The sequence below is a fragment of the Poecilia reticulata genome, chromosome 12, assembly GCF_904066995.2.
Source record: "Poecilia reticulata chromosome 12, P_reticulata-male-v2, whole genome shotgun sequence".
Lineage (NCBI taxonomy): Eukaryota > Metazoa > Chordata > Actinopteri > Cyprinodontiformes > Poeciliidae > Poecilia > Poecilia reticulata.
In genome coordinates, this window is record NC_088841.1 from 26,370,571 (window position 1) to 26,382,863 (window position 12,293).

The window sequence follows — 12,293 nt, forward strand, 5'->3', positions numbered from 1 at the left end:
CCCAGCTCTGAGTCGACCCCCCGACTCCCATAAACGTGACAGAGCAGCTGTCATGGTGGAGTCTTCATGAATGTTTACAGCAGACTCCAGCCGTCATGCTGGTGGTCGGCGAGTTTCCCTCCACCAGGCGGACCGTTTATCGGACCAGGTATCGGACCGTTTATCGGACTGTTTATTGGACCGTTTATCGGACCAGGTAACGGACCGTTTATCGGACCATTTATTGGGCCGTTTATTGGACCGTTTATCGGACCGGGTATCGGACTGTTTATCGGACCGTTTATCGGACCGTTTATCGGGCCGTTTATCGGACCGGGTATCGGACCGTTTATCGGACCATTTATTGGGCCGTTTATTGGACCGTTTATCGGACCGGGTATCGGACCGTTTATCGGACCATTTATTGGGCTGTTTATTGGACCAGGTATCGGACCAGGTATCGGACCAGGTATCGCACCGTTTATCGGACCGGGTATCGGACTGTTTATCGGACCATTTATCAGACTGTTTATCGGACCGGGTATTGGACCATTTATCGGACCGGGTATCGGGCCATTTATCGGACCGGGTATTGGACCATTTATCGGATCATTTATCGGACCGGGTATCGGACCGTTTATCGGACCGTTTATCGGACCATTTATTGGGCCGTTTATTGGACCGTTTATCGGACCGGGTATCGGACCGTTTATCGGACCATTTATTGGGCTGTTTATTGGACCAGGTATCGGACCAGGTATCGGACCAGGTATCGCACCGTTTATCGGACCGGGTATCGGACTGTTTATCGGACCATTTATCAGACTGTTTATCGGACCGGGTATTGGACCATTTATCGGACCGGGTATCGGGCCATTTATCGGACCGGGTATTGGACCATTTATCGGATCATTTATCGGACCGGGTATCGGACCGTTTATCGGACCGTTTATCGGAACATTTATCGGACCGGGTATCGGACCAGGTATCGGGCCGTTTATCAGACCTTGTATCGGACCGGGTATCGGACTCTCACTGGAGCTCTCACTGGAGCAGTTCGCAGCCGGGTGTGAAGCGGCCGGGATGAGGCTCAGTGCCTCCAAATCCGAGGCCATGGTCTTGAGCCGGAAAAGGGTAGAGTGCCTTCTCCGGGTCAGGGGGGTCGTCCTGCCTCAAGTGGAGGAGTTTAAGTATCTGGGGATCTTGTTCACGAATGAGGGAAGAAGGGAGATCGACAGGCGGATTGGGGCAGCGTCTGCCGTGAAGCGGGCGGTGTACCGGTCCGTCGTGGTGAAGAGAGAGCTGAGCCAAAAAGCGAAGCTCTCGATTTACCGGTCGATCTGCGTTCCCACCCTCATCTATGGTCATGAGCTTTGGGTCATGACCGAAAGAACGAGATCACGGATACAAGCGGCCGAAATGGGTTTCCTCCTCTGCAGGGTGGCTGGGCTCTCCCTTAGAGAGAGAAGCTCGGTCATCCGGGAGGGACTCAGAGTAGAGCCGCTGCTCCTCCACGTCGAGAGGAGCCAGTTGAGGCTCAGGCATCTGGTAAGGATGCCTCCTGGACGCCTCCCTGGTGAGGAGTTCACGTTCCACCGGGAGGAGGGGAGACCCAGGACACGCTGGAGGGACGATGTCTCTCTATGGCCTGGGAACGGCTTGGGGTTCCTGGAGGAGCTGGAAGAAGTGGCTGGGGAGGGAAGTCTGGGCCTCCCTTCTGAAGCTGCTGCCCCCGCGACCCGACCCCGGATAAGAGGAAGAAAATGGATGGATGGATGGATGGATGGGTATCGGACCGTTTATCGGACCGGGTATCGGAACGTTTATCGGAACATTTATTGGACCTGGTATCGGACCATTTATCGGACCTGGTATCGGACCATTTATCGGATCATTTATCGGACCGGGTATTGGACCGGGTATCAGACCGGGTATCGGAACGTTTATCGGACCGTTTATCGGACTGTTCATCGAAACATTTATCGGACCGTTTATTGCACCGGGTATCGGACCAGGTATTGGGCCGTTTATCAGACCATTTATCGGACCGTGTATCGGACCATTTATCCGATCATTTATTGGACCGGGTATCAGACTGGGTATCGGAATCTTTATCGGACCGTTTATTGGACTTTTTCATCGAAACATTTATCGGACCAGGTATCGGACCGTTTATTGGACCGGGTATCGGACCGTTTATTGGACCGGGTATCGGACCGTTTATCGGACTGTTCATCGAAACATTTATCGGACCAGGTATCGGGCCGTTTATCAGACCATTTATCGGGCCGTTTATCTGACCGTTTATCGGACCGGGTATCGGAGCCGCCACAGAGGAATCCATTCACATTTAGCAGCACCTGCTCCCTCTGCTGCTCCTCCTCCTGCTAACTGATTACAGCAGAGCTGATTAGGAGGAGCTGGGATGAAGCACAGCCAGAGCTCCTCCAAACTGCCTCCTCCTCCTCCTGCCTCATCACCTAATTAGCCACTTTGACAGCACATCGTTCTCAGCGGGTCTCCATGGAAATGCTACAGAAGTTAAACTCGTGTTGTAACAACTCCCACAAAGACACGAGGAGCAAACCATCCATGAAGGACGGAGCCAGAAACCCAGATTCCTCCCGGCTTCAGCAGAAACATCAATTCATCCATTCATGTTCTTTAAAAATCACAATAATTGAATGTTACCTGGCTCTGAATCCTTTTTATTTTTAATCAGATTAAAAAAACATACAAAAATAGTATTTAAAATTATTTTATAAACATGTTTTGAAATTAATAAAGAGATTTAACTGTTAATAGACATCAAGTCTGAAATAATGACTCGTTTTAAACGTTCACTTATTTTCTTAAATTTATTGTATTGTTTAATTTAAAAACAATATTCATTTTTTGTTTTAATTTTTTATTGATCAAATTTTCAATTGTAATAAAGTTTTGTTTGTTTTATAAAAACAAAAACAGCATTGTTCCCTTTTCTAGTGTTTATTTCATTTCTTAATGTATTAAAATGTATTTAATTTTAATAATTATTAATATAATTCTTATAATTGTTATATGTTATAATATATTGACTGTTATTTAGTTTATTCATGCAGTCATTTTAAAAATATGGTAATTTTTAATACCGTTATTCCTTCTTTACTCGATTTTGCTTGCTTTTAAATCCTAATTATTTAAGTTTTTACTAATTAATAATAGTTTTAATAAATATTACAACAATAAAAAGTAACCAGTAAAACTGTTACTCAGGCCTGGAGTCCCACAAGGCTGCGTTCTGAGCCTCCTGCTCACTGAGGGGGTCTGAGGTTCATTTAAGGTCTGGAGAACACACACACACACACACACACACACACGTCCAGTGCACCCAGACGGCAGAGCAAAGCCCTGCAGGGCGATCAGGACCAACACGACTCTGTTTTTCCCTCAATGCTCGATGGATCTCCACACATCAGGAATATAACAACACGCAGCTGTTTAGTATTCACGCAGGACGGCCAATCAGAGCCGTGGCCTCATCCGCCGCCTGCAAACGGACCAGAACCTGTTTCGTTTTTAATTTTCCCTCCGACGACACGAAGGAAACGCGGAGATCAGAACCAAACGTCTGACTAAAGCAAAGGCGTTTAGAGGATCAGCCTAAATATGAACTATGAAATAATCACGTCGGCTCAGCGTGAAGAACCCACGAGTCAGGCTGTTTAATCAATAAAGTTCTCAATAAATATATAGAAATCCCAGTTATCAGGCGGAAAATATCAGAAAAACAAACCAGCAGTCACCAGTTTCCACACCTGAGGAGGCGAAACCTCCCTGCAGCTCCTGGACCAGAACCAGAACCTGGCCCAGAACCGCCCTGCTCCCCTCCAGGGTCCACTGCTCCTTACTTAGCAGATCCTGGATTCTGTTGTTGTTTTTCCATCTGGACTCTTTCTGCTGAAATCGATGGACGAAAACACTTTGAAAGAAAAGCAAAACTTTAAACCGGGGCTGGAATTAATTCAGCCGGTTCCTCCTGACGTTTGTATGCGGCGATGCAAGCAGAACACACACACACACACACACACACACACACACACACACACACACACACACACACACACACACACACACACACACACACAAGGTCCCACAAAGAACCAGGTGGGTAAACAGTCCCTGAATTCAATCTGTGATTGTTTGTTCTTGTCCTCTGGGTGGAAGCAGCAATCACATCCACAGTGTGTGTGTGTGTGTGTGTGTGTGTGTGTGTGTGTGTGTGTGTGTGTGTGTGTGTGTGTGTGTGTGTGTGTGTGTGTGTGTGTGTGTGTTAATGCCCTCTGGGTAAAAGCACCAATCACAGGGAGGCCAGAATGTCTCCATTTGCTCAGTAACATAACATTCAACACCAGGTCTGCACGCGCTCAGAAAGCAAACAGCCGCAAATCGACCCACATTCATGGAGTCACGTCTGTAGAGTCACTTCGACACGACGTCTGTCCGTATGAACACATGAACACATGACGGTCTGACCGTATGAACACATGAACACATGACGGTCTGACCGTATGAACACATGAACATCAGGACGTCTGACCGTATGAACACATGAACATCAGGACGTCTGACCGTATGAACACATGACGGTCTGACCGTATGAACACATGAACACATGACGGTCTGACCGTATGAACACATGAACACATGACGGTCTGACCGTATGAACACATGAACGTCAGGACGTCTGACCGTCTGCAGAAGAACGGCTGATCCACGTTAAAACTCTTTTCCAGGCCTGAACTCTCGCATTCCTCCCATATGTTCCAGTTTAGCCGCCGTTGCCATGACGACATGGCCGCCGACGCCTTGCAGACGGGAGCCCAGGGCGTCGTTTTACGTCCACACACCAAAAGTATTCACACCCTTTAGACTTGTGCACGTTTAAAACCGGCTGAACGGAAGGGAAGCAAAAACATAGAAGTGAGAATCTGAACAGTGCGGTGTGCTTTTGTTTTCCCCCTATCGCGGTAAGAGTGATGATGAAACAGGAAGCGTTTACCTACAGAGCTTTTGTTTCATCGCCAAACTGCTAAGAGTAACTGCGTGTAATCATTTACAGCTTATAGACGCAGAGGAGAAAACAGAAACCCTGACGACACGTTCAGGTTCTGAGACGACATATTGGGATAGATAGTCACAATCATGGCCATGAGCGTCAACAATGGGACATTTAAGGTCACTATTGGACATGCAGGTAGCTGGTCCTTCCTCCGTTTACTCCAGCGTTGTCACGGTTTCGTGTCGGCCAATCCAAACCCGTCACCAACGATTTTTGTTTTGGTCTCATGTCCCAAGGTGTGAATTGTTGTAAGCGCCTGAGGAGACGAGTCACTGGCTGTTGAAGAGATGAAACCTGAGCTGCCGCCTCTGTGGCGTTTCCTTCTGCTTTGCTCCACGCTGCAGGTCTGCATGTACGCATTTCCTTTGACTAGGCCGTTAAAGGCCGTTTGGTTGCTCTGCTTTCACCACAGGATACTCCACTGTGACCTTAACCCAGCTCTGCAGGGAACTCTGGGTAAAATCCCCACATCTCCTACATAGTGTATGCTCCTCTGCTGTATGTGCAACCAAGCACTAACACACACACACACACACACACACACACACACACACACACACACACACACACACACACACACACACACACACACACACACCGTGGCACTCCACACTCCAGGAAAGTTGAGGAAATGTCACATTTGTCTCAAAAGTTGGTCTGACAGTAACAAACTTGACAAGAGCAGGAAGTTTTTTTTTGTCCTTTTTCTTCCCTGAGCATCGACTTGCAGGGAAAGCGATTCAGGCAGGACCCACATACACAAACACAGACGCACACCTGCAGCGCATGATGCAGAGTGTGTGACAGGCGGAGAGCGATCCGCTGGATGCTGCGGCGGCGGCTCGGAGAACAGGAATGATTACAGCTGCAGGTTGGAGTTAAACCACCCGACGCCTCACCGGCTCTCAGGTTAGCTGTGGTTCACATGCTTCCTTCCTCTGCTCGGGTTTTACTTTTATAGCTCCGACTTTAACTCGGTCCTGGAACCAAACCTTCCTCTCTCTGGTAAAGAGGCAGCATTATGTGTTTCACAGCATGAAAATGCTGCATGTACGAACAAAAATGTCACCGAGGCGTCGAATCAGGCTGGATCGGATGAGGAGAAGTGGTCAAAACTCGCCTGACAACCACGCCGAGGTTCTTCTACCAAACCAGTCTGCCTTCCTACGAAGTTCTCCAAAGAATTAAACGAACATATATCTGTGTTTATCTGGAATAAAAACATCCAGAGAATTAGAAAGAGAGACAGAGGGAGGACGGTGGACCATCCCTGAATCATTTACGTCACTGGGCAACCAGTATCCACCAGGTTTTGTACTGGTTTACGGATCAGTCAGATGCCGAAAGTCCAGTTTGGGTCCACCTGGACCAACATTCCCAGTTTTGCTTATCTCAGTAATGCGTAGCCCTTCACCATGGGACGAACAGTTGGGGGCTCTCTAACGACATGGACCCCATTCAGGACTCACTTTCAAAGCGGAAATGCATTAAGTGCATCTCCTGCGCGTCCTTGATGGATGCAACCTTTCAGAAGTGGCGTGAAAGAGGCAAAACTTGCATAAAGGACCTCTTTGAAAGAGACCAATTTATTTCTTTTGAACGGCTAAAAGGGGACTTTGTGTCCCGCAGGCTGACTTCTTCAGGTTTCTCCTAGTACGTATTTACGTGAAAGCTGGCGTTGCCTCGAACGACGTTTGGATACGAGTCTGACTGATGAGGGCTTGGTATCGGCTACATACGGTAAAATACGGAACGCTGCATCCTCGTCACTTAGACATCTGAAAGAATCGCGGGAAGAAGCGACGGGGGAAGCGAGCCGCTACTCCGTCTCATATGCTGATGCTGAAGCTTCAGATGTTCTGAAACATTCAGTCACCGACTCCATTCAACAAAACGACACCACCCGGCAGCCATTTCTGTATTTTGAGACGGTCTTCATGAGCATGTCGTCCTTCCACCACACCTTCATCCTCCCTTTATGCTAAATATGTGATGTTAGCTTAGCACCTGTTGTCATTTTGTTTTGTTATTACATGTCTAAAACAAATAAAAAGATTTATATGAAATGACTTGAACGCCTTGAAATTGGGTCTCTGTCCCTTTAAGAAGCTCCTGCTCTTCCTGAAGCTCCGCCTCCAGGAAGTCCTCCCAACATGGCTCCTCTGCTAACCCTTTAATGTTTTTTTTTACCAGTGTTGCTGTGAGCAGCAGCTCCTATAATGAGCTCAGCAGATGGTTGCTAATTGCTGCTGGCTAGTCTGGAGGAGCTGAGAGGGGGAGGAGCTACGCCTCGAAGGCGGGGCTAGGTCCACCCATGAATATAACTTTATTATATTATTGCACTATTGTCATATTATTACCATATTATTATCCTGTTACTATGTTTTATTACAGTGGTGTCAAACTCATTTTTATTTTGGGCCGAATCAAAAATCTGAATGTTCTTAAAGGGCCGGTTGCACCAGAATCTATTGATAAAACCAATAAAACTGTTAAAATATCAATAAATAGCTGTTCCTCCGGGATTTGAGATTATTTTAGTGTTTATTTTTGCAATCAAAATGACAGATTTTGTGGTGAATATTAAGAAATATTTGTAATCGTTATTTTACAGTATTTACGCTAATGAATGATGTTAAATGTGACTCTTTGTCACTCGCTGTATCAGTTACGGATTTAATGTTTTTGACCAATTTTGAGAAAATTAGCAGTAAAATCAGGAAAAAAAATGTGGAAATTTGTTGATTTTGTGTGATTTTTGCAGATTTGTGAAAAACTGGAAGGACTTATTGATGTAATTTGGAATCCAGAGGGCCACATAAAAAGCTGCGGCGGGCCAGATTTGGCCCCCGGGCCTTGAGTTTGACACCTCTATTTTATTATGACTTAATTATACGACTCATTTTCTTGCCACTATAATTATGACTGAAATCGTATTATTGAAACTTTTTGTTGCTCTTATTTTGGTGACTTTATTCTGGTAATATTAACATCTTTGTCCTATTTTTATTCTCTAAACTTCATTCTACTGTTATAATTTTCATGTTTCTCAGTCTAGAGCTGCAGCTCTGCCTCCAACGCCCAGATATTTATTCATCTCCTTTGAATCTCTGGCATGTTTTTAAAACATGTTTTGATAATTTTTAATCCTCCAAAGGCTCGACGAGCAAAACGGAGCCGTGTGCAGCTTCTTTCCTTTTGAATGTGAGATTCACCGAGGAGACTTCAGTCCCAAACTCCCAGAGTCGCTTCTCATCCCGGAGAGAAAGGAGCGAGCTGCCGGGTTCCGATCCGCCCGGTTCCGATCCGCCGGGTTCCTCTTTCATCTCCAGAACAACGCCGAGGAGTCGGCGGCGACCCGTTTGTCGCGCGACAGTGACGGCGCGGCGTTTCTCCTCTCCTGATGAGGATTTTAATTCTCTGGGAGTTTCTCCGTTTGGTTGAAAGTGAAGAACATCAGAGAGAAACGACTGGAAAACCCAAACGGATCAGCGGGACGGTTCCGCCGCCGCCGCTGCCGCTGCTCTGGCTGCAGATTCATTACGGCTGAGCGGATCAGATTCAGCAGCGACAAACACAACTCAACTAAAACTCTTTTATTTAAATACGGTTCATTTCAGTTAAACTCTTAACGCTGCTGCTGCTGCAGCAGCTGCTGCAGCTGCTGCTGGAGCTGCTGCTGCTGCTGCTGCAGCTGCTGCAGCTGCTGCTGCTGCTGCTGCTGCTGCTGCAGCTGCTGCTGCTGCTGCTGCTGCTGCTGCTGCTGCTGCTGCAGCTGCTGCTGCTGCTGCTGCTGCTGCTGCTGCTGCTGCTGCTGCTGCTGCTGCTGCACTTTAAAAACCAACCACACAGAATAAAGATGAATATCCAGCCGTGACTGAAGTCATGTGACCTCCAGCTTTCAGCTCATTGGAGGCTAATTAGCCGTTTGTTCATCACCTTATTGATCAATGGATCAAACCTCGAAACCTTTTCTGTAAAGTTTTAGCAGCTAACAGGCAGAAATGCTAACGTCCAGCTGTGCAAAGGTCAAAGGTCAGTATCAGCTGCTGAGCAGCATAGGTGGCTCCGCCCGGCCCAGTTCCTCTGTGTTTTAAGCCGTTTGGAGCCGTGTGGAGCCGTTTGGGGCCGTGTGGAGCCGTTTGGGGCCGTGTGGAGCCGTTTGGAGCCGTTTGGAGCCGTGTGGAGCCGTTTGGAGCCGTGTGGAGCCGTTTGGAGCCGTGTGGAGCCGTTTGGAGCCGTTTGGAGCCGTGTGGAGCCGTTTGGAGCCGTGTGGAGCCGTTTGGGGCCGTGTGGAGCCGTTTGGAGCTGTTTGGAGCCGTGTGGAGCCGTTTGGAGCCGTGTGGGGCCGTTTGGAGCCGTGTGGAGCCGTGTGGAGCCGTTTGGAGCCTTTTGCAGCCGTGTGGAGCCATTTGGGGCCGTTTGGGGCTATGTGGAGCTGTGTGGAGCTGTGTGGAGCCGTTTGGAGCCATTTGGGGCCGTTTGGGGCTGTATGGAATGTGTGGAGCCGTTTGGAAGCTTTTGCAGCCGTGTGGAGCTCTGTGGAGCTGTTTGGAACCTTTTGCAGCCGTGTGGAGCCGTTTGGGGCCGTGTGGAGCCGTGTGGAGCCGTTTGGGGCCGTGTGGAGCCGTTTGGGGCCGTGTGGAGCCGTTTGGGTTCGTGTGGAGCCGTGTGGAGCCGTTTGGGGCCGTTTGGGGCTGCATGGAATGTGTGGAGCCGTTTGGAACCTTTTGCAGCCGTGTGGAGCAGTTTGTGGTCGTGTGGAACCTTTTGCAGCCGTGTGGAGCCGTGTGGAGCGGCTGAACGCTGAGGCCCATCAGTCATGAGAGGAGAGTGGACGTGGCGCAGACGTGAGCTAAACGAGGTCAGCTCTCTGCAGACACACCCGAGTTCTTCTTCATGAGCAGAAATGATGAGCCGCTGCAAACATCCATCATTTCCTGAGCAGCTGCTCTGGAAGAGCTTTGACTAAAGAGGCCGACTGCTGCTAATGGAGCCGCCGCTAACCGCTGGATGGTTCTCCCTCTAACTAGCTTCTCAACCAAACACAAACATGACCTTTGACCCCCAGGAGCCACAAACATTCTGCCTGGCTAAATAAACCCTCCAGGTTTTGCCCGCCTTGATGACCTATGACCCCGCCGTCGTCGCCCGCAGAGCGAATCAGAGCGTGAAGCGACGTCGCCAAGGCTCAGACAGGAAGCAGGAAGTGGACCGTAACCGTGGAAACGAGCGGCACATCATATCAGGAGGAACGAGGCCAGATCTCCGGAGAGGAAGCTCTGATTGACGAGCGCTTCCCGAACGCTAACGAGGCCCCGGGAACCGACTCGGACCCGCCGGCGTCTGACCGGGTCGAACGTCTCCACACTCTAAACCGGACCGGCTTTTTCAACCCAGTCCAGAACCAGCCTGGGTTTCTGATCGCTGTCCAGCCGGGTCCAAACACCCAGAAATGATCGTCACGTTACTTTGAAACAAGTAGAGGCAGCGCCATGCTGCGGATGGTCGGTCGGGTCGGACAGACGTGAGGACTTACCCGGGACAGGACGACCTCCAGGGTGATGTTCTGAGGAGGAGCGCCGGGAACTGCAGAGACACACACACACACACACACACACACACACACACACACACACACACACATCAGATTCAGAACTTGGTACCAATAAAATGACTCGTTGCAGCTTCAGCAAAAACAGAACCAAACTGTTTAATCTGAAGCTAAATAATGGGGAGTCCTGAATCAGGCTGTGGGCAGCGTTAGTTCTCCGTAGAGGTCACACACAGAAACCAGCTGGGAGTTTGTTTTATTTACTGCCATCAATCACACCTGATGACTTCAGATGGACTGATGCTGCGGAGTTTCACTCTGCTCGTCATTATTCTGGGCCCAATGTAGCCCCATACAATAAAGATTAACAAAAAACATTTTGAAACTAACATTTTTTTTTACAATGACCAAAAAAAAAAAGAAAAAAAGAGATGTGAAATAGAAAAACAATGTAAATAAAAAAATATATTTCGGGGAAAAAGTTCAAAACTACTTATTACTATCAAAATTAGTTTTGGACACAAATCAGCCCCATAAAAAAATATTTTTTTTCAACCAATAAAAAAAATTTCTAATTTTAAATCTAACAATAATTTAAAACCAAATAAAGTTCTAAACTACTTTCCATTTTCAAAACCATTTTGAACACATATGTGATGGCCTCAATGTATCCCCATACAAAATGTTTAACAAAGCAATTTCAAGAAAAAAATGTTTTTGCGACGGATAAAAAAAGATTTTGAAACAGAAAAACAATGTGAGCCGAAAAGTAAATTTGAAACAAAAAACTTTAAAACTAAAAAATTATTATGAACAAAAAAAAAAACTTAAGTGAAAAAAAACCCCTGAAAATTATTTCTGAAAAATAATTTTAAAAAATGACAACAAAAAAAAAAAACAAAACTGAAAAAAGTTCAAAACTACTTTTAGATTCAAACTTATTTTGGGCACAAATGTTATGGCCCCAATTTAGCCCCATACAACAAAGCCTGTTAGTAAAACTAACTGTTTAAACTGGACTGATTCAGCAGCTGAGTCACGTGATGTTCGCGTCACCAGACGGCGCCCGGGCCTCAGCCAGCCGTCCAATCAGAGGCCTGATGGAGTATCCGCGGCTTATCAGCTCGTTCAGCTGCTTAGCGCCTCCGTTTCGGGTTTTATTGAGGATTCAATTAGCCCGCCGGCCGCAGTTATCACGGCGGCCCAGATGGTACATCCACAAAACGTTTCCGTGTCGGGGCATCACACGGCGTTTATGGGCCGACCGCACGGAGACAGACGGCTTATTAACGGCGGCTCTGGGCGGAGGGAGCCCGCTATCTGGTTCTGACTGATTGATGGAACCGGGCCCTCGGATCCGTCACTTTAAGCCTAAGTAGGAAAAACGGATCCGGTCTCGACCCGGTTCTACGAACATCAACAACAAACTCGGAACAACACGGACGGAGAAGCTGCTTCCGGAAGAGCGAGGAGCGGACCGGAAGAGAAACCTCTGGTGGGCCGAACCTGGAGGTTCTGATGGAACCAGAGCCAGAACCAGGTAGTCTGGTTCTGGAGAAAATCTGACCATCAGGGTGAAACATGGCAACAAAATAGCACTTTAGCATTAGCTAAATACCGTGGTGGTATAGCACTTTAGCATTAGCTTCCGCTAAGTAC

General features: G+C 47.8%; 1 protein-coding gene across 1 annotated transcript in view; it reads right to left on the reverse strand.

Annotated features, from left to right (window-relative positions):
- The window catches only part of dcc (DCC netrin 1 receptor), a 166,135-nt gene that overhangs the window by 62,449 nt on the left and 91,393 nt on the right, over positions 1 to 12,293 (reverse strand). The window contains exon 14 of the mRNA XM_081613898.1: positions 10,620 to 10,669. Coding sequence (XP_081470024.1) covers positions 10,620 to 10,669 — 50 coding nt within the window. The remainder of the gene's footprint in view (positions 1 to 10,619; positions 10,670 to 12,293) is intronic.